Genomic DNA, 23,041 nt, shown 5'->3' on the forward strand with positions numbered 1-23,041 from the left:
CCTAGGGGGGAGGAGTAGTTTTGAAATAAAAAGCAGAGAAATAGTGCCCTGGTACTGATGAGTGATGGGGGAGGAGTTTGGGAGGGGATAAAGCTAGAATTATGCCCTTTAGGGGAGGGGGGAATCTTCTTTGGTTGCCCGATGGGCTCCTGCCAAGAAACCAGGAGGAGAAAGGGGGAATCCTAAGTGGGGAGTACGATCGCTGGCTGTAAAGGAGGGTTGCGGATGCTGAAACTGGCAACTGGGAGTTTGTGTGTGTTGAGGTTGGGCACAAGAGAGACCCAGCCTGAGAGCAGGGAATTGGCACCAGGGAGAGCTTGGTCCTGAGACCAGGGTGGAGTTAGAGGGGGATCACCACTGGAAGAGGGTCAGGTCAGCAGAGGGTCCGAGCCTGCAGAGATTGAATTTGTGCTGAGCGGAGGAGAAACAGCCATGGAAAATACCACTGCTTGACAGGAAAGGCTGGGTCAGGAGAAGCTGTAAATACAACACCAAGTGTCTTGTAAATATAATGCAGGGAAGAAGTGGAAAAAGGGAGTTCATTTTTGGGAATAACCACAAGGAATACTTTGGATTGGTAATTTGCCAGTGGTAAGAGTTCAGCTAAAGGTTTTGCACTTGTTTGAGATTTTTTTTTTTTTTGAGTGCTGCCTGGGGTGTGGAAGAGAAAGCTGAGGGAACCAATCAACTCCAGAGGACAAAGCATAACCTCTTAAACCCCCAAAATCGCTATTCCGGCCCATTGACCCACTCCCAAGCTCTACTGCATATGTGCTGGAACTGATGAGTGAGGGGAGATTGGCCCTGAATGTGAAACTGAACTCCGTTTTGTGACCTGGGGCAGGAGCTAGGCGGAGCTAGCCCATGGCTGAGACACATATTACATGAATAACACTCCTTGTGAGCCACCTCGGGTGAGCAGCATTTGTCTACCTATTCAGGAGCATCAGGCTGCAAAGCTGTGGCCCAATTCTTAAGGGCATTTTTAAAGGGCCAAGCCAGTGAGTTCTCCAAAGATGTCTTCTCCTCCCTAAGGCTCCCTGCTTCCCCCCCCCCCCCCCCCCTCCAGGCCTATCTTGAAGAACCTTGGTGTCTACTGGAGTCCAGACAGGAAGGATCCCCAGTCATTTCTGCTCATGCTAGCACCAGGTTCAAAATGGTGCTGGGGAACCCTAAATGTAGTTTTGCAGTACTAATCACTAAGGGTTTGGCAAAGGCCCTTATATTTAAAAAAAAAAAAAAAACCCTGACCCTCTAGCTGTAGTATCATTAGACTACCACTAGGGGTCACTGGTGCCATTTTGAACCTGATGCTGTTAAAGGCAGGAGCAACTGGAAAATGCTCCTGCCTAGACCCAACAAGATACCAGGGATTTTTAAAGCAGGCTCATGGAGGGCCTTGGATGATTTGAGAGGGGGGTTAGGTCAACAGGCCTTGACTGAGGAGGGGGGGGGGGGGTGTTTCACATCAGAGGGGTCTTTTGGAAGGGTACACTTACTGGCCTCTTTAAGAAGGGCCTGGGAACATCAGGCCATGGCTTTGGTAGATGAAAGTTGTTCCTTTTTCACAGAAATCAACACCAATCATCTCGCTATAACCACAACACATAGTTCCCTAGCTGTAACAAGGCTTCCAAACTCAGATACCAAGGCACATGCATTGTGAATGTGACACATGTGATTGGAGAGGATCCCATGCACACATACAAAACTCCTCTCATGCATACTGGAAGCCAGCAGCAGAGTAGCCCTGAGTGTCCATGGGGATCCCTAGGCCCCTCAGCCACCCAATTGTAGTGGGAGAACAGCAGAATGCAAGACAGAGTCCCAGAACTGTGATGCTGAGTTCAGGTCACAAGCACTGGAGTGGGAACATCACAAAGAAAGAAAGAGAGATACCCAGAGCTGTGGCACTGAGTTCAGATCATGGAATTCCCCAGACCCTGACTCTCCCTCCCCCCCCCCCCCCCCCCCCAAGACATGAAAAGCAGGCCTGGATGTGCATAAGGAACCTGGAAGGAAAAGAGATAAGGGAGGGTGGTGGCCATGGAGGAGCCAGAGAGGAGACACGTGTATGTGTGGGGGGTGGGGAGGGGAGAAAGGACTTTAGAGGTCAAGGGAGGTTTGCAGAGGAGGGAAGGGGAACCGGGGTATTTGAAGTCAATGGTGAGGATGTTGGAGGATGGAAATTGACGAAGACCAAAAAGTAAGGGGGGGGGGAGGGCTGTGTGCATATCAATTTATACTCCTGAAACCAAGCTGGAAAAATCTGACTATTGGCTTGAATTCATGAGTTTAATTACACGATGAGTGAAGAAATATTTTTTCTCTGGTTTGTTTTAAATGTACTACTTATATTAAAGATATATATTGAAGCTACTGTTACTTCCATCTATCTGTAAATGGCTCAGTGAATAATGCACTCCACATCCCCTGGGGCAGTTACCATAATGCTAGGGGGAAGGGTCACCACCCCACTGTTTTGTATAATCTAACTAGTGGAATTGGTAATTACAGAGTGTCAGAAGTTCATATCCAATGCTTTTGCAGCAGAGACTAATATTACACACCGCACAGGATCTTTCCAGAGATAATCTTCCATGAGAAGGCAGGAGCTATGAATCTCAAAATGCAGTACTTTTCCAGAATACATGGGTGTATTTAGCTTGGTACTCTGCTCCCTTTCCTTTGCACTTCCAGATCTGATACATGTGCCTCCCCAGTCCCCTTAGAACGCTCGAACCCAGTGTTTGTCCATAGCTAGAGTTCTCTGCCAGCGAAAGAACAGATCAAGTAAAAAATAGTGTTGGGCATCATCCATAGAACTCCTGTCCTGCCATTCTAGGCCTCTACCCACAAGATTCACAGTATTAACTTATGGGCTCAAACATAACTGGATATTCAAAGCTGACGACCGAACAGGGCCCGGCTTTGAATATTCAGGCATAGCTCTGTCGGCAGTGAGCAAAATGCTTACCGCTACCAGTTGAATGTTGGACCTTTAATTGACATATGTCATCAATTTGTGCTTCACCTTACCATAATTAATGCCAAAGGGAATAACTTGGCTCAAAATTTCAAAGTTTGCACTTCTCTTATACACGAATACTCACATTCATCGTTGGTTTAATCATGACTTGATGAGTGTGATTGTGGAGCAGACTGGATGGATGATTCAGGTCTTTATCTGCTGTCATTTTACTCTTAAGGCATGTGAAGTTTTCTCCAAATAACCTAACAGGGATACCTTGTTTCGCTTAAGCTGCCTCAGGTGATTATTTTCATGTGTCTTTATGAGTACTCATTTATAAGATAAGTGGTTATGTTATCTGGCTATGCATAACTGGATATGCAATGCCAGTGCCCATACTTGCCCCATCATTAAATATCTGGGGACATTGCTAGTGGCAGCCAAAAAACGCTGATCGCTGCCAGGTAAATATGGACTCATACCTGACTTTAGTGGCACTATCCAGTTAGCGCTGGGGCAGGCCTGAAAGTTATCCAGGCCCATTTCCAGAATAACTAAGTGGGTAAGTAGGATTCCACAAAAAACTGGCCTAATGATGCCCGAATAGTTATCCTGGTACCAGCACTGAATATTGGCCAGAGCCAAACAATTTCTAGTGACCGCCGATGACCCCAAATTCAGTACTGGTTGTTGGATAAGGTTAAAAATATTTTGATGAGGACTTTCTTCAATTTTTGTCATTTTTAAAAAGTTGTTGATAAAAAGTTGAGCTGCCTTTTGACTTAAGTAGTTCTCGTGTTTTTTTTTTTTTTTTTTTTTAGTTTCATCTTATATTACCTAATGGCTGTTTCTTCCATCTGACTAACACCAGAACAAACTCAATTTGCCGATCAGCTAAGCCAGTTCAAATAAAAGCACACAATGTAAAGTTTCCAAACCAGTTTAATAAATAATGAGGCTCTGTAATTTTTTTGTTTGCATTTTTGGTTTGTTTTGTACTGTATAAACTATAAATATACCATGCAGTCCATATAATTTAAAATAATTTACAGGCTGAGGTAGGGAAGGGGAGGGGAACTGGAGGGGAGCGAGAGGCAGGGCAGGGAGAAGAAATCCATTTTGTCAGCATCGCCCCGTTTTCCTGCTGAGAACACACACGCAGGCAGTATCAATACGGATGAACCTCCATGCGGCCTGCTTGCCTTCCATCGTCAATGCTTTTACAAAAGTGTGGGTGGTGGTGCAGTACGAGTTCCAGTGTTTGGAGTCAATCCCCCGGCATCCACTGGATACCGGTTTGGAATCCCTGCACTTGGTCTCAAAGAAGTACTGTTTAAAGACACTATTATTTATATTCACCTCTCCCAGGACGGTCACCTCCTTCCCCTTGATGTCAGTGGCTGTGGTCTTCTCGCCCACCCACATGCTGACGCTGTCACAGACAGAATACTCCCCGAAGTGCACCACGGGGTGTGCGTTCCGCTTGGCCCGGCTAGTCCTGTTGAGAGATTCATTGCTGTCCAGGTACTCCAAGTTTTGTAAATCCCCCGACAACGGAGGCGGCTGTGTGCTGAACAAGACCCTGGGCGAGCGGAATCGCCTCTTTTTGAAGAGCTTGGGGTCCACGGTGACGTTGTGCGAATGGGCTATTCCATGCCAGCCTTGCTTTTTGTGGGTGTGGTGGTGTGAAAACGGACCCTCAACCTCTTTGTTGTCCTGCGGTGTTTTAGTCCGGTGAGAATGTGGAATAGTGGGTTCTGTTGTAGAACCCCCTGGAGCATTGTCCTCTATCTTTGGTGCAGCCTGTGTGCCAATCAGGAAAACTATAATCAGAGTGTAGAACATGGACATTACTCTATGCACCTGGGAAAAGAAAACAAAAGAAAAAGTGGTTATAGGCATAGCTGATAGGGAACGGACTTTCAAAGTACTATGCAATCTCCCACTGAATATCCTGGTCAGCCACTATGTCGCATAACATAATCGGTTACCTCTGATTTTCAGCGGCTGACCAGTCAAAGTTTAGTGGCCAGATAGACCTACTTATTTACGTGGGCCTATCTTTGGCCGCTAGAATGGACTTCCAAAGTACTATGCAATCTCCCACTGAATATCCTGGTCAGCCACTATGTCGCGTAACATAATCGGTTACCTCTGATTTTCAGCGGCTGACCAGTCAAGTTTAGCAGCCAGATAGACCTACTTATTTACGTGAGCCTATCTTTGGCTGCTAGAACCTAGCCAGTCAGCCGAAGAATAAATCGGCTTAACCAGCTAGGTTTGCAGTGCCAAAAAACCCCAAGGAAATTCAGTTCCGGTGGCCAAATACGGCCCCAGCATTGAATTTCTGAGTTCGCCGGCGACAGCAGGAGTTATCCGATCTAACTCCCCCTGTCTCAGAAAACAGTCACTATAAAAGTAAATCACCCATGTCAAGTTACACTGCTGCACATTGCCTTAGATGAATTTCGTGAAGAATTTGAGAAATGAATCGTTAATAAACCGTCTGAAATACACAGTTTGCTGGAATGAAGACAGACAGCAGACTACATAGAGATGAGAAGGAAGTTCATTCTTTTAATGTGGCTAGTTTGAAACGAGAGATCGACATCTCGATTATCATGGGTTAACCATCTCTCTTTTTTAAATTATTGCACTATTTCTAAGTCTCAGGAATTCTCTTGCTGCTGTACTAGACACGGCGAAATAGAACACCTCCTTTTAGAAGAGGGTTGTAACCTTACCCTTTACCCTCCCTGCCCCCAAGTCTTTATTATCTAGAGTTTGTGAGGTGGGGAAAACAAAATCTGTTTTTCATTAACTAAACGCTGTACAACTGACTTGGGGGCAACACAAATGCCAGAGTTTGCCTAACCTTTCACTCCACCTCACTTGAAAGCAGTGGGCGAAATCTTCTGCCCCACAACTGTTTGTGCAGGGCTGGGGAGCAAACTCCTGTTTTGTCATTCACCCACCACCAAATTAGAAATAACCCTTTGACCCACCTTGGCCTATCAACTTATTAAACAGATGCAGTTGAGAAGACCGCTGCTAAGCAAGAACCAGCCCTGTTTCAGGCACCTTGTCACACTTACTACAAGGCCAATAAAAACCAGCTTTAGTGTTCCCTTTTCCCTGTGTAGTGTAATAGGGCCTGTCCCGGAATGCAGCAGACTTCAGAGCAAGGCCTATCTCCCTTCTAGCGATTTTACACGAGGTGCTTCGTACTGTATCGATTTCAGTTTTGGAGGAAACTGAATCTCCTTGAAATTGGAAACACTGAACAGCCTTCATTCTCTGCTCTGGGACGTCCGGGGAAAAGTCTCGGCAAGCATCTACAGCAACAAAGTACTACCAGGGAAGAGGCTGAATCCAAGAGCCAACGGCTCCTTCATGGGGATATTCAACAAAACTGTTCAACCTTTGCTCGGTACACAGGAGCGGAAAGGAGAGGAAAAAATAAAGGCTTGGGGAAACGATGTAGTCTATCCCTGTGATCTAGGCCTAACGTACTAAGATATGGGCTGTGGTTTGTAACCATATACAATGTCTTGACATATCTCATGTCATTGCACGTTGTTACCAAATGAAAACAAACCAGAAATACACGTGTCTTGTCATTCACTGATTATATTGCAAACTGTATGGAAAAAAGGGCTTTTCACAGAAAGGCAGTTTATCAAATGCGTCACACTGTTTCCTAATAGTTCAACCACCATGCATGCGTGATTAGTGGCCCATTGCAAAAAAAAAAAAAAAAAAAAAAAAAAAAGTGCACTCTCGTTCTGAAACAGAATGCCAAAACCGCCACGCAAAAACAAAATGAAAAAAATTCCCATAAACGACATGGAACATGACAAAACAAAAATTGTTGGGCTGCCCATCCTTAAAGCACACACACACACTGTTCAGCTGATTTGGGTTCACATTCCCCAGCCCTCAGGACCAGCCTGGCTTTGGCATGGCATAGTAACATAGTAGATGACGGCAGAAAAAGACCTGCACGGTCCATCCAGTCTGCCCAACAAGACAACTCATGTGTGCTACTTTTTGTGTATATCCTACTTTGATTTGTACCTGTCCTCTTCAGGGCACAGACCGTATAAGTCTGCCCAGCACTATCCCCGCCTCCCAACCACCAGCCCCGCCTCCCACCACCGGCTCTGGCACAGACTGTATAAGTCTGCCCAGCACTTTCCCCGCCTCCCAACCACCGGCTTTGGCACAGACCGTATAAGTCTGCCCAGCACTATCCCCGCCTCCCAACCACCAGCCCGCATCCAACCACCGGCTCTGGCACAGACCGTATAAGTCTGCCCAGCACTATCCCCGCCTCCCAACCACCAGCCCCGCCTCCCAACCACCGGCTCTGGCACAGACCGTATAAGTCTGCCCAGCACTATCCCCGCCTCCCAACCACCGGCCCCGCCTCCCACCACCGGCTCTGGCACAGACTGTATAAGTCTGCCCAGCACTATCCCTGCCTCCCACCACCGGCTCTGGCACAGACCGTATAAGTCTGCCCAGCACTATCCCAGCACTATCCCCGCCTTCCACCACCGGCTCTGGCACAGACCGTATGAGTCTGCCCAGCACTATCCCCGCCTCCCAACCACCAGCCCCGCCTCCTACCACCGGCTCTGGCACAGTCCGTATAAGTCTGCCCAGCACTATCCCTGCCTCCCAACCATGGAGGTAGTATGCTCAGTTACGTGATTGCCAGTGCTGGTGAGGGTTTTCCAAGCCACCTGGACCTGCCATCTAGGGTGAGGGTTGGAAGGAGAGGGATATAATGGGGAGAGAAAGAGATAAGTAGTTTGCAAGTCATTCTACTTGTACAATTTTTAAATGACTGCCCTGGAAATAAGTTTAGCCAGACAATTGCCATCAAACAAGTCTGTAGAAAACATTCTGTAGAACTATTGCAGATCTACAATAAAATTTTATTTCGGAAGAATTCCTGCAGTACCATGAGCCACACTTTCTGAAAATAGGGCAAAACTAAATAGACGTATTTTTTGGATGAAATGCATTCCTTCCAGACACAAAGCAGTCTGAAAAGTACATTTCACTGATTACTGTTTCTCCGTCCTGTGCCAGTTACTGGTAAGTTTGCAGCCAAGATAAGGTGCATTACCTAAGCACAAATTTAAGTTCAAGCTGGTTCAAAGCACTGAAGAAGGTACCTGGGCCTAGTCACACACCTGGAACTACTTCCCAGCTAAGGAATGCTAATAAAGCCAGTGGCAGAATTCAAGTATGTTGGCTTACATATACAGGGTGCTGGAGGGAAACAGATTCTAAGTTGTCAGAGACTAGCAGGCTTATTTTTGAAAGAGAAGGGCGCCCATCTTTCGACACAAATCGGGAGATGGGCGTCCTTCTCCCAGGGTCGCCCAAATCGGCATCCTCGACTGCTTTCCGTCGCGGGGATGGCCAAAGTTCACAGGGGCCTGTCGGAAGCATAGCGAAGGCGGGACTGCGGCGTGCCTAACACATAGGTGTCCTCAACCGATAATGGAATAAAGAAGGCGTCCTGACAAGCACTTGGGTGACTTTACTTGGTCCATTTTTTCTTGCGATCAAGCCTCAAAAAAGTGCCCGGACTGACCAGATGACCACCGAAGGGAATCGGGGATGGCCTCCCCTTACACCCCCAGTGGTCACTAGCCCCCTCCCACCCTAAAAGTTTTTTTTTAATATTTTTTGCCAGCCTCAAATGTCATACCCAGCTCCCTGACAGCAGTATGCAGCTCCCTGGAGCAGTTTTAGTGGGTGCAGTGCACTTCAGGCAGGCGGACCCAGGCCCATCCCCCCTCCTACCTGTTACACTTGTGGTGGTAAATATGAGGAGTACTTCAAAACCCACTGTACCCACATGTAGGTGCCCCCTTCACTCCTTAGGGCTATGGTAGTGTTGTGGGTAGTGGGATTTTTTTGGGGGGCGGGGGGGGGGGGGGGGGGTTGCGGGGCTCAGCACAAATTGCACCTGGGAGCAATTTGTGAAGTCCACTGCAGTGCCCCCTAGGGTGCCCGGTTGGTGTCCTGGCATGTTAGGGGGACCAGTGCACTATGAATGCTGGCTCCTCCCATGACCAAAGGATTTGGTTGTTTCTGAGATGGGCGTCCTCAGTTTCCATTATCACCGAAAATCGAGGATGACCATCTCTAAGGACAACCTAAATTTCTCGATTTGGGCGTCCCTGACTGTATTATTGAAATGAAAGATAGATGCCCATCTTGTTTCGATAATACGGGTTTCCCCGCCCCTTCGCCGGGACGTCCTGCAAGGACGTCCTCAGGAAAACTTGGGCGCCCCTTTCGATTATGCCCCTCTAGGTGAACCACATCTACTAACGTCTAGATACCAGGGTGGATTTGAAAGATTATCTGGCTACTTCCTGGGGTGGTGGAAAAGGACATTAACTATCAGACCACTGAAAATCAGTGCTGACGTTCTAGCTCAGATGGTCTAAAATGTAGTCAACCTGACATATATGGTAACACAACTAGTAGTCACTTTCCAAATAAATTTTATAACATTGTTGGTTGACTATCCCAAAGCAGATAGTCTGGAAATTTGCTCCCTAACGTAAAAATAAAGTTAACATTTTATTCATTTATTGTGTTTATAAAATCACTTTTCAAACTCTCCGCACAATTAGCTTAGCGGTGTTTAAAAAAAAAAAGGTTTGGATAACTTCCTAAATGAAAAGTCCATAAGCCATTATTAAGATAGACTTGGGAAAACCCACTGCTTATTTCTGGGATAAGAAGATTTAAAATGTATTGTACTGTTTTGGGATCTTGCCAGGTACTTGTAACCTGGATTGGCCACTGTTTGAAACAGGATGCTGGGCTTGACGGACCTTTGGTCTGTCCCAGTATGGCAATGCATATGTTCTTAATAACACAATCTACATCCAGGAGAGCTTGTATAAATAGGCATGTTTCCAGTTATTTTAGAAAATTTATCAAAAATGGTAAAATCCTTTGGGCAGCTATTGAAAAAAAAATCTCCCAGTTTTAGTTCTTGACAACTTAGCTTGCAAAACTGAAGAAATGAACTCTCATGGAAGGATCACAACAAGATATGTAAAAGGTATATACAAGTACAGGTACCCTTTCCTGGAGGTACTGAGGAAAGAGGCCAGGTTTCATATTGAAGGTCAGCACATACAGTATGAACCTAAACATACAAAATCCCTCTAATGGTAGCTAGTGCAAGGATCTCAAGACTTTAATTATGTGGTCAAAGCAAGCTATACTGATTACCAACTCCACAACCACATACTGAAACTGTTGTAATATTTTAAGAAATTTTGTGGCAAACCCACCAGTAGCAAGTTACAGTAATCAAGGAGGATAATTATAAAGGTCTTCACCAATGAAACCAGGTCCTTATGGTATCATGGATGACAGATCCAGCAGAGGAAGATAACTAGGTGTAGATTCAATATCCTTGATCTGAGACTCAAGGGATAGGGTATTGTCGAAATACGCTAATACTATACTTCTGCCCTCACAGGAAGGGTTGTTTCACCCAAAACAAACTGGTGATCCCCATTCCACGATCTGTTACACAAAATAAGAACGTTGGCCTTTTAGCTTTGTTTGATCAAATCACATGCCAGCATTTGCTAGGTGTTTAATGACTAGTCTACAGAGCAGGCAAAAGTAGAGGCTGATCAAAGACGAGTCACCACTGGAGATATGAATCCAACCGTCTTTATTATAATGAAAAGCTAAACCTTTAGCTTTTCATTATAATAAAGACGGTTGGGTTCATATCGCCAGTGGTGACTCGTCTTTGATCAGCCTCTACTTTTGCCTGCTTTGTTTCGTTGTCGTAGAGGATTTCTCTTGTAATGGACTGTCTACATAATATTCCATTCTAGTGCCCATGGAAGTCATAGCTGCAAGTCATTGACAAAAGAATGAAAATCCAACTGATCCTTCTTAACGATGGTACAAGGACTAGAACTTGAGCCCTGTGGCACTCCATAACCTAGGGGCAAGGGCTCAGAAACGATCACCCCAAAATTAGTTGCTGTACACTTTGTTAAAGGAAAGACAAACCAAGCCAACACAAATCACTCTAGACTCAATTCTTACAGACAATAGCTACACATCAATTGTATCTAATCTTGCACTCCTAATTAATAAAATTACAGCCACAACACCTTCAGAATTCAGTTCTCATCGTGTTCTTACTTTGATGGAATAACACAGGTTCTGTACCTCTTTTTTTAATTTGTCGAAGTCTTTATTGAGCAATATAAACAGTACACATATTATGCAACATACGGCTCCATTACATCTTGTTCCAAGTGTGCCAACCATAAGTCAAAGTTTTAATCTTTTAACTCTAAAACCAGATTAGTGATCAACCAGAAAATCTATTCTACATCATCTAAATCCTAAAGGGTTTGCATGCAAATCACTTCAAGCAGCTTATCTAGATACAGTAGCTTACCAACCACCTAGACTTGAAAGGGTGATGGGCCTTGATATACTCTTCTCTATGGTTACAATCAAAGCGGTCTACATATTATATACAGGTGCTTATTTTGTACCTGGGGCAATGGAGAGTTAAGCGACTTGTTCAGAGTCACAAGGAGTTGCAGTGGGAATTGAACCCAGTTCACCAGGATCAAAGCCTGCTACAGTAACCACTAGGCTACTTCTCCATTCCACTTGAATTCTGAGTTGCACCCAAAGGCTTCATTAAAACTAACTTCATCAATGCCTGCTCCCACAGTGCTTGGAAATCTCTCTTCCATCAAAGAAGAAGAATAGAGGAAATCCAGAGGCTAAGATGGGAGTCTAATATCTGGACATGTTGAAATCATTACTTGCTTCAATGAGAAACATACAATCAAAAACAAATTCTTCAGAATGCCCAGCAGGACGAACAGCTTACCTTCCACAACTGAACTTAGTACCCAATGATGAGTTTCGAAAGGTATCAATATAGTTTCTGCTTTTTCCGTAAAACTGAGAAAAATGTATTACATTGATCTAATGTTGTTCCTGGCCAACTAACAAAAGAAGCTGTTTTTAGTTTTTAGGATATGAAGGTTCAAAGTATGTGTTTTGCTTAATTTATAAAAAATTTTGTTTTTATTCTGTTTAAAATTTTTTTTTTTAATTGTAAGCAATGTGCATTATTCACAGATGTGCTACTATCAGGGAAAGATGTGCACTTACTATTTGCAGAGCGTCTGCAACTCTACACACTATTTTTGATATATCATGCACGCTTCTCAAATAGTAAGTACACACTGGGGGGGGGGGGGGGGGGGGTGTCAATACTGAGCTGGCAGTGGTCAGCGTTTTCTTACATGCCTGCTGCTGCCAGTTGAATTGGACATTCAGTGTCAAATCCTATTTGCTTACCAGGCACTCGGTGGCCTGATGAGAGTTACCCGGGTACCACTAATACCCAGACAGCTACTTAGTTTGAGACAGGAAAGCAAAAGTCTGTCCTAAGTTAATTGAGATAGCTATCCAGGCACTCCTGCTGAATAGCGGTTGTGTCTAGGTAACCACCGACTCCTCCCTCGCATTAAGGACTAGATTCTGTACATCACGCCTAAAAAATCGGCACCAAAATTAAATACTACTAATCATTTCTATAGTGCTACTAGACTTACGCAGCACTGTACATATTATATGCAGGTACTTTCTCTGTCCCTAGAGGGCTCATAATCTAAGTTTTTGTACCTGAGGCAATGGAGGGTTAAGTGACTTGCCCAAGGTCACAAGGAGCTGCAGTGGGAATTGAACCCAGATTGCCAGGATCAAAGCCTGCTGCGCTAACCATTAGGCCACTCCTCCCTTAATCATATTCTATAAAGTATGCCTTAATTTAGGCGCACTTTAAAGAATAAGCCTAAATTTCCACGCAGTTTACAGAATGCGCCGAGTGGCTGTCTACGTGACTAAATTTAGTTGCAGGCAGTTATATTTACTTGGCCAATGCCTAAATTAAACCTGAACCAGGTGTATCCTATAGCCACGCGAAAAAGATTTTAGAAACGTCCATGACCCGTCCATTCCATGCCCCCTTTTCAACTATGCGACTTAGGATTTACATGCATCTCATTATAGAATACGCTTAGACATTTGTGTGTGTAAATTCCAATGCCAATTACAGTAATACCTCGGTTTTCGTTGACTTCGGTTTTTGTCAATTTTTTTCCGTGAAAAATTTGTCTCGGATTTCGTCAGCGTGCCCACACGACCTCGCTGCTAATTTTGTGAAAACAAAAGGGCGACCCACGCATTCTCCTGCTCATTGAATAATTGCCTCGGTTTTCGCCGATTGTTTTCGGACGGATTATCGACGAAAACTGAGGTATCACTGTAGTGTCAATAATTGCTTGTTAATAGGCAATTATCAGCGCTGATTGGCTCATTAACTAATTAACTTGCACATGCAAATACAGAATACAACTATATTTGTGCACGCATCTTAAGTCACACTATGTAGAATCTGGGGGTAAATGGCTAGAGATCACTGTTCCCTCTAAGCCGAGCGGGAGTCCTCCAACTGCATTCCTGCCAGCGGGGAGCAGTGCTTCAATATTGGGTTTTCAGTCACTAGGGACAGGCAGGTTCCCTGAAGTCTTGCCGAGCTTGCCTGTCCTTCACCGATGAAAATGTGATAGTGAAATAGCGCCTCCCACTGTAAGGACTGTAGGTGGAGAACTTCTGCTTAAGCTTAGAGGGAACAGTGCTAGAAATGCAATGATCTCCCCAGATTTTCAGTGGAGCTACCTAGTTATGTCCTGCTAAAAATCTGGGAATCACCCAGGCAACAGGAGCCTCTCTTACCTAATTATCTTCCATTGAAAATTGGTCCCACTATTTCTTGATATTGAGAATTAATGCTTAACCTTTTGTACATGTTATGTGAATATTTTTACTGCTGTCGTTGTTTATTGCTTATGTTTTGACTTGTTCTTGCTGTACACCAACCTGAGTGAATTGCTTTAAAAAGGACAGTAAATAAATTCTAATAAATACATTTATTGTGCACTCTTTGCGACCCAAGAAAAAAAAGCCTGAAAATGTTCTAGATCGTTTCCTAGAATATCAGAGCTAAAACCACAGGAAATACAGACATTTCCAATGTCATCACAAATACATGCAAATCCCTATAAGTGTTATCAGCTGATTTAATGAGTCCTACAAAATAATTCTTTTATGCTAATATTATAGCTGCCACTTTCTAAAATAAAAGTTTAGAACATTGTTGGTTGACTTTTTATGTTAAGAGTGATTTTCAGGCTGTCTGCCTTGGGATAATATGTGAACTTTCAATTGCCTTGAAGGGGGGGGGGGGGGGGGGGGAACTTTCATATATGCAATGTACACTTGTAAATCACCCTGAGGTCCTTTTACTAAGGTGAGCTGAAAAATGGCCTGTGCTGGTGCAGACGCGTGTAGGTCCATTTTTCAGCGCACCTGCAAAAAAATGCCTTTTTGGGGGGGGGGGGGGGGGGCAAAAATGGATGTGCAGCAAAATAAAAATTGGTGTGGGTCCGTTTTGGGCCTGAGACCTTACCACCACCCGTTGACTTAACGGTAAGGTCTCATGTGTTAACCGGGCGGTTATGGTCTATGCGCTTAGAATGATGATTACCGCTCGGTGTCCGCCACGTGCCAGAAAAGAAAAACTTTCCTGTGCACATAGCGAACACGCGTAAAAATCAAAATTACTGCCGGGGCACATGGTACCTCCAAATTGATGTACATTGGTCGCGTGTAGACGCCTACGCGGTTTAGTAAAAATGGCCCTTCTACGTGCTTATGTCTCTCTGAAAAATGTCTCTCAGGGCTCCTTTTAGAACGTTACGGTACTAATTCCCACAGGGCAAATGCAACGAAGCCCATTCAATTCTTATGGGCTTAAGTTGAATTTACCGTGGGGTAATCAGTACAGCAGCTTTGTAAAAGGAGCCCTAAGATGTGTTTATTTAATAGCCACTAAAACTTAGGTGTAACAGAGTTATCAGTGTTGATCCAGAAACACTGCCTCATGGGCCCCATTACCTGCACTGCCTGCTTTTTGAAGTATTCGCAAGTGGTTCTCGTTTACTGTATCTCTACCATATTCCTTGCAACATTCTTGAACGTCAGGCATCTGAACTGCGATCTCATTCAACTCTACAGTCTCCTGCTGGAAAGGCTGCCTCTTGATTGGGGAAAAGAAAAGAAAATCTTCAGAAAACACAAACAGAAACCACCATAGTGTGGTTGTGAATAATGCAATCTTCTCTTTTTTTTCCCAACCCACTCCTTGGTCACTTTTTGCCCGTTTTCTTTCCAAGTTCTCAGCATGGTCTCATTGGCGTCTAGGTAAACTGAAGGTAAAACCAGGCATTCCCAGGTGGCCTTTATTAGACACAAGCAGAGCTCTGGCCCAGGCAGGGGCATAGCCAGACCTCACGGTGGGAGGGGGCCAGAGCCCGAGGTTGGGGGCATATTTTGAGTGCTGCCCCGCCGCACCCCGCCGCACCCCGCCGCACCCCCCCACCGCCTCGCCACTTCCCCCCCCCCAAACAAATACCTTTGCTGGCGGGGGTTGGGGACCCCCGCCAGCCAAACCAGGGGCCCAGGCCCCCGTGGCCCCCTGTAGCTACGCCCCTAGGCCCAGGATGCTAATCTGACCAGTTTTGCTGCCGAATTCAAAATAATGTCTAGTGTCTATATCTCCCTTTCTGTACTATAAACACAAAAAGAAAATAAATACGTACATATAATTTATTTATTTAGATTTTGCTCACACCTTTTTCAGTAGTCGCTCAAGATGAGTTACATTCAGGTACACTGAGTATTTCCCTGTCCCTGAGGCAATGAAGGGTTAAGTGACTTGTCCAAGATCACAAGGAGCAGCAGGGGGATTTGAAATGGCCATCTCTGGATGTCAAGACTGGTGCTCTAACTACCAGGTCACTCCTCCACTCCGAAAGTAAAGAAAAGTCTATTTCAAATTATCACAACTTAAGTTAACAGTCTGAGATGAAAAATGAACACAAGTGAAACAGTTCTGTTACTGAGCGTGCAGTGGGACTGTTCAGACTCACACGAGTCAGTCAGCAACTTGGTTCACCTCAACTAGGACAGCCTGGGCTCCTTTACATGACTTTTGAGCTTTCTGTACTGACCCAGAGAAGCATGTGAACATGACAGCGGGTCAACGGTGACTCCAAGGGAAGTGTACCCTTAAAGATTTGGTTTGATATTATTTCAAAAGAGGTGGGGGGGGGGGGGGGGCAAGGAGGAGGTATCCCTGAATTTTGCAAACTACAATAAAGCAAATTTCATGCTCAGATCTTCATGGAGGTCCAGTACCATTATGCCACAGGGTGTACTTTTAGTACAGTTTCAGTAGGAAGAGCGCCCCCTACAACAGATTGCAACATGGTCTTCCCTGAAAGGGAGCTGGGTAAGTAAAAGCCAAATCCTTTGAATCCTCCAGAAGCTGCCGGTCGGGCAGCTCTTAAATGTGGAATGCACCAGATCTGGCTTTTACCTATTTTCTGCTGGAGGTATCTCCCAGAAGTGGTGCCCAGGCATGCCCTGTGCCTAATATTTGAACACGCGTGGCACGAGAGCCCTAGGGTATCACTTAGCCTTAAAAACTATTTGTATTGAACAGTACTCAGTAAACAGGAGATAACTGCAAGAAAGATGAAATTTCAATCTGAAAGATTACGCAAGGCATGCACACAATGCCTCTTCGGATCCAACTGTTCTCAAACATGGGATAGGCTTTAGTTCCTTACAGTTTCCTGGCAGGCTTTCCTTTTCTGCAAAGTCTGAATTCTTGCATTTAATTTTCCTTGCTAGTCTGAAGTTTGTCATGCTGTCCTTTTACCTAATCCTCCATTACTATGTTCCTGGAAGGCCTCGGCAATATACTACAGCCAGGGCTGATCTCAGAAGGGCATGAGGTCTGGGATAAATCAGCTGCAGTAAGACCCCAGGATGCTGATGTACATGGTGCAGGCTCCAATCTGAAGAGAAGCGGGACAACAAAAAATGTTCTGCAAAGAAAAGAAACAGCAAAAAGTGGCTGGGAGAGAAGTTATCGGGGATCAAGGCCTGACACGGCAACAATTTTTGGTGCTGCTAAGTTGGTTCAGCACAGCACAGTATAGGGATACCATGTTTGTTCCCCCCCAAAAGAGGGAACATGCCCCACCCCCTTTCACACCCTACCTCTGGCATATCGCCCCGCCCCTTTTACCCCCACACCCCCCCGGGTGTCCTAGCCTCCCCTTCCCCTACTGCCCTGGTGGTCTAGTGACCTCTTTGGGGCAGGAAAGAGCCCCCTCTTCTTTCCTGCCCGGAGCACTGCCCTGCATTCTGTTCCCCTTGCAATGCTGAGTGCTGAGGGTCCTGGCGTCGATTCAAAATGGCCGCCGAGAGTTGAAGCGGCCTCAGGAGATGTCAACTCTCGGCGGCCATTTTGAATTGACACCGGGACCATCAGCACTCAGCATTGCAAGGGGAACAGAATGCAGGGCAGGAAAGAGGGGGCTCTTTCCTGCCCCCAAGAGGTCACTAGACAACCAGGACAGTAGAGTAAGGTAAGGGGAGGCGAGGCAAGGATAGGACACCATTAGGCCCACCCACCAGCCTGCCCATTTACCTGGAAATCCGGACAAATGGGCAGGCTGGCAAAACCCCGCCCGGTTGCCCGGCCATGTCCGGGTAAAACCGGACATATGGTAACTCTAAGTATAATGCCATCCTCAGTTGATTACAGAACCAGCAGTAGTCAACTGTGATGCCATCAAGATGCTGGATCTGTCCCTATAGCAAACTGTGAAGATATCTTTGGCGAAGTCTGGGGTTATCCAGGCTAAGGTGGAAATACAGGCTGTTTAGATCTACTCTGTTAGTTACCTTTTGCCCTGGAACTGGACAGCAATTTGACGTTATATAATTACTTCAGATATATGTATAAACAATTTCTGGGTTCTAATGCTTCTATATTTTCCTGATTTTTCTTTGGTGACCCCAAGGTGCCGTATGGACTTTTTCGGGGATTTGGGGGCATCATATTTAAAATTTCCTGTCGTGTGTCATGTAAAAATTTAATGGTGATGGTTTATTTTATAAACCTAAGCAAGTGTTGGAATTTTTGGTGGCTCGGGAGGGTGGTCAGACTGCGATGGTGGTTCCCCTTTGGTTAGCACGTAATCTGTCTATCAGTGTATAAGATTCATCTGCCTTGTTGTTAGGGTTTTATTTCTTTTTCTATATTTATATTTCCTGCTTGACTCCAGCGATACTGTGGACAAATGAATGATGTTTATTTCCTCTATTAAGTGGGCTTTCTGTATCTGTCTTTTCCTGACTTCTTTTTCAAGTGTATGCTTGAACGTTACGTTGAGTGGAGGAGTGGCCTGGTGGTTAGGGTAGCGGACGTTGGTCCTGGGGAACAGAGGAACTGAGTTTGATTCCCACTTCAGGCACAGGCAGCTCCTTGTGACTCTGGGCAAGTCACTTAACCCTCCATTGCTCCATGTAAGCCGCATTGAGCCTACCGTGAGTGGGAAAGTGCAGGGTACAAATGTAACAAAAATAAAATAGATACTATTGGAGATTCTACATGGAATGTTGCTACTATTGGAGATTCTACATGGAATGTTGCTACTATTGGAGGTTCTACATGGAATGTTGCTATTCCACTAGCAACATTCCATGTAGAAGGCTGCGCAGGCTTCTGTTTCTGTGAGTCTGACGTCCTGCACGTACGTGCAGGACGTCAGACTCACAGAAGCAGAAGCCTGCGCGGCCACATTGGTGATCTGCAAGGGCCGACTTCTACATGGAATGTTGCTAGTGGAATAGCAACATTCCATGTAGAATCTCCAATAGTAGCAACAGTGGAGGAGTGGCCTAGTGGTTAGGGTGGCGGACGTTGGTCCTGGGGAACAGAGGAACTGAGTTTGATTCCCACTTCAGGCACAGGCAGCTCCTTTTGACTCTGGGCAAGTCACTTAACCCTCCATTGCTCCATGTAAGCCGCATTGAGCCTACCGTGAGTGGGAAAGTGCAGGGTACAAATGTAACAAAAATAAAATAGATACTATTGGAGATTCTACATGGAATGTTGCTATTCCACTAGCAACATTCCATGTAGAAGGCTGCGCAGGCTTCTGTTTCTGTGAGTCTGACGTTCTGTGACTCACAGAAGCAGAAGCCTGCGCGGCCACGTTGGTGATCTGCAAGGGCCGACTTCGACATGGAATGTTGCTAGTGGACTAGCAACATTCCATGTAGAATCTCAAATAGTAGCAACAGTGGAGGAGTGGCCTAGTGGTTAGGGTGGTGGACTTTGGTCCTGGGGAACTGAGGAACTGAGTTTAATTCCCACTTCAGGCACAGGCAGCTCCTTGTGACTCTGGGCAAGTCACTTAACCCTCCATTGCCCCATGTAAGCCGCATTGAGCCTGCCATGAGTGGGAAAGGGCAAGGTACAAATGTAACAAAACAAAACAAAAAAACACCACCACCACCACAACAGCACAAAAAGTGGAGATATCCAGGGGAATAAGGTCATCTCTGGGGCTACACTCTAACCAATTTTATTTTGACCCGACACAGCTGCGTTTCGGCAAATGCCTCCTTCAGGGGCCCTTATTTCCAATGTGAAAAAGCACAACGGGCCTGACATTCAAAGTGACTTAGCAGATTAAATAGCTTGGTTGGGGCTAGTTGCTAATATTCAGCGGCAAATAACAGACTAAGTGCCACTGAATATCGCTGTTAGCCTGGAACTCATTGCCAGCTACAAACAAACAGCACGGACAATATATTCAAATCTTATGCTCAGTGTGAGGCAGTAGCCAAAAAGGAAACAGAACAATTAGGAAAAGGAAGAGAGAATAAAAAAAAACAAAGGACAGAGATAGATTCTATGTATGGTGCTTAAAAAAAATATGCTTAAGCATATTCTATAAACTAGGCCTACTATTTAAAGCAGCGTTTCCCAAGTCCAGTCCTGGAGAACCTGCATATAATGGAGGCAGTATATGTCAATCAAGTTCATGCATATTCCTTGCGGATATCCTGAAAACCTGACTGGCAAGGGTACTCCAGGACCAGGGGCATAGCCAGACCTCGCCGGGAGGGGGGTCCAGAGCCCGAGGTGGAGCGGGCACTGTTTAGCCACCCCCCCTGCCGCCACATTGGATCCCCCTGCTGGCGATCCCCTTGAACCCCCCTCCTGCCACCAACCCTCCCCCGCCGTCGCCGCCTGCCGCTGCATCAGATACCTTGTTTGCTGGCAGGGGTCCTTGAACCCCGCCAGCCGAAGAGCATCTCCTTCAGCGCCGAAGTAGCGCCTTCGTTCAACTAAGTTCCTGGTGTGATCATCTGTTTCTGATGCCTTACGTCATGCACGGGGCTACATGCACGGTGCAGGACGTAAGGCGTCAGAAACAGCTGATCACACCAGGAACTTAGGCGCTACTCCGGCGCTGAAGAAGACTCTTTGGCTGGCGGGGTTCGGGGACCCCCGCCAGCAAACAAGGTATCTGATGCGGCAGCGGGGCAGGCGGCGACGGCGGGGGGCCAGGGCCTAATCTACGGGGGCCCAGGCCCCCTCCGGCCCCACGTAGCTATGCCACTGTCCAGGACTGACTAAGGAAACACTGGTTTATAGAATATATGTCTAGGGCCCATCTGCACGACTAAATCTAGTTGCGGAAATTTACACCACGTAAAGCTTGGTGTCAATGCCGGTGACTTAGCTAAGCACGGAGCTGGTGAATTCTACAGCAGCGGGCATAATTTTTAGAAATGCCCATGATTCGCCCCCCCTGGCCACGCCCACTATTTGGCAGCGCGCATTAGAATTTACATGCATCACTATATAGAATACGTTTAGCAAGTTGTGCTTGTAAATTCTAATTAAAGCTAGTGTCAATTGTTAATTAGCAATTATCGGCGCTGATGGACTTAAGATAATTAAGTTGCACATGCAAATACAGAATACGACCTGTATTTAGGATGCAACTCTATATAGACTCAGAGGGACAATGTCCGTGTGATGCTCCGTGGTGTAACTGCACCTTCAGTATTGAGTACAGTTCTGGTCATTACATCTCAAGAGAGAGGATAGTGTGGATTAAGAAAAGATACTAAGAAGGGAGTCCAAAATGATCAATGGGATGAAACGATTCTCACATGAGGAAAGGCAAAAAAAAAAAATAAAAAAAAGTTAGGGCTCTTCAGCTTGGAGAAGAGATGGCTGAGGGGAGGTAGGATAGAGGTCTACAAAACCCTGAGTGGAGTGGAACAGAATGGGTGACCAGAATGCACATCAACTTTTCAAAAAAGTACAAAGATGTTACAGTAATACTTTTAAAACAGGCAGGGCTGGCATTGCCTCCCCCCCTCCCCCCACAGCTCCTGTAGCATCTCTTCCCCTTCTCCCCATCGCAGTCCGTCTCCTCCTCCCTTCCCGAGATTCTTTAAAATTTCCCTTCCCGGAAGGGTCCTGGCGCAATTCTCACAAACTGCCTGCGGGTGCCCCGAAACTTTCCCTGTCTGCTGCGATCCACTCCCCTACGACACACTTTCCTGTTTCCGCCTGGGCGGATCGCCGCAGAGAGTGAAAGCTTCAGGACAGCCGGAGTCAGCTTGTGAGGGTGGCTGATGCACTGGGGCCCCTCTGAGAAGGGAAATAAAAGTTTTGGTGAGGGGAAGGGAGGGAGACAGACTGTGGTGGGGAAAAGGGGAAGAGATGCCTGCAGTGGTGTACCGAGGGCAGGGCGGTGGGGGGCAGTCCGCCCCAGGTGCACGCTGCTGGAGGGGTGCAGAGAGCAGCTGCGCGGCTGTCGGTTCTGCTGGTTCCCTGCTCCCTCTGCCCCAGAACAGGAAGTAATCTGTTCCAGGGAAGAGGGAGCAGGGAACCAGCGGAGCAGACAGCCATGCGGCTGCTCCCTGCAGGTAAGAATGCACTCGGGGGGGGGGGGGGGGGGAGACGGACTGTGCAGCGGAGAACCACCCCAGGTGGCAGTCGACCAAGGATCGCCACTGGATGCCTGGACCGTGTAGTAGCAATACAGGTGGGGAAATAGATCAGGGAGAAGGGGGGAGGAAATCAGGGTCCCCTCAATTTCTGCTCTGGGCCCCCACCATGTCTAAAACAAGAGAAGATTTTTTTCACTCGATGCATAAATTAAGCTCTAGAACTCTCTACCCTCCTCTCCCCTTACGCCCCTACCCGTAACCTCCGATCACAGGACAAATCCCTCCTCTCAGTACCCTTCTCCACCACCGCCAACTCCAGGCTCCGCCCTTTCTGCCTTGCCTCACCCTATGCCTGGAATAAACTCCCCGAGCCCATTCGCCAAGCACCCTCCCTATCCATCTTCAAATCCTTACTCAAAACCCACCTCTTCAATGTCGCTTTTGGTACCTAACCATTGTACCTTTCCCAGGTAATCTAGACTGTTCCAACTTGACTGTCTGCTCTCCTTGTCCTTTAGATTGTAAGCTCCTTTGAGCAGGGACTGTCCTTTTTGTTTTTGTACAGTGCTGCGTAACCCTAGTAGCCCTCTAGAAATGTCAAATAGTAGTAGTAGTAGTAGTAGTTAATGTAGCTGGGTTTTAAAAAAAGTTTTGATATTCTGCAACCCAATTTGACATGTTCCCCTTGAGGGCTGTTGCTGGCCAACCTAGGCCCCAATGCTCAACACTCTGGCGCAGCATGGAACAGTGCCGGAGGTTACCGCTACAACGCCCAATAATAACTTCCCCGTGTTCAAATCTTCCAGCATGAGGAAGTAAAGCAGGCGGATGGTGCCTGGGCATGCACTCAGGACAGTCCGGGCACAATCCTCCTGTAGAAGCTTCAAGAAGTTTTGCAGGTCTGAGCTTTTCTCCAGTAGGAGAAAAGCCTGGACCTGTCAAAGCACATAGGGGCTTGGAGGTCTGGTGGATCCCCAGACCCCAAAACACCTAACCCCCCCCCAAAAAAAAAAATAAAACCTGGTGGTCCAGTGGGACCCTTGTCCAGTCCCCCGAAGGCTAGCCCTA

General features: G+C 46.3%; 1 protein-coding gene across 3 annotated transcripts in view; it reads right to left on the reverse strand.

The window, feature by feature from the left end:
- Positions 1-3,895: 3,895 nt before the first annotated feature.
- NGF (nerve growth factor) overlaps positions 3,896-23,041 on the reverse strand; it is an 85,653-nt gene continuing 66,507 nt past the window's right edge. Inside the window, exons 1-3 of one of the 3 annotated variants that reach the window (XM_030221081.1) lie at positions 16,860-17,006; positions 15,032-15,173; positions 3,896-4,834 (exon numbers count right to left, since the gene is read on the reverse strand). In XM_030221081.1, coding sequence (XP_030076941.1) covers positions 4,094-4,822 — 729 coding nt within the window. In that variant the 5' untranslated portion in view covers positions 4,823-4,834; positions 15,032-15,173; positions 16,860-17,006 and the 3' untranslated portion in view covers positions 3,896-4,093. Of the gene's footprint in view, positions 4,835-15,031; positions 15,174-16,859; positions 17,007-23,041 lie in introns of those variants that run through there. The other 2 variants (XM_030221080.1, XM_030221078.1) reach the window with 2 other exon arrangements.

This window comes from Microcaecilia unicolor, chromosome 12 (genome assembly GCF_901765095.1).
Source record: "Microcaecilia unicolor chromosome 12, aMicUni1.1, whole genome shotgun sequence".
Taxonomy (NCBI): Eukaryota; Metazoa; Chordata; class Amphibia; order Gymnophiona; family Siphonopidae; genus Microcaecilia; species Microcaecilia unicolor.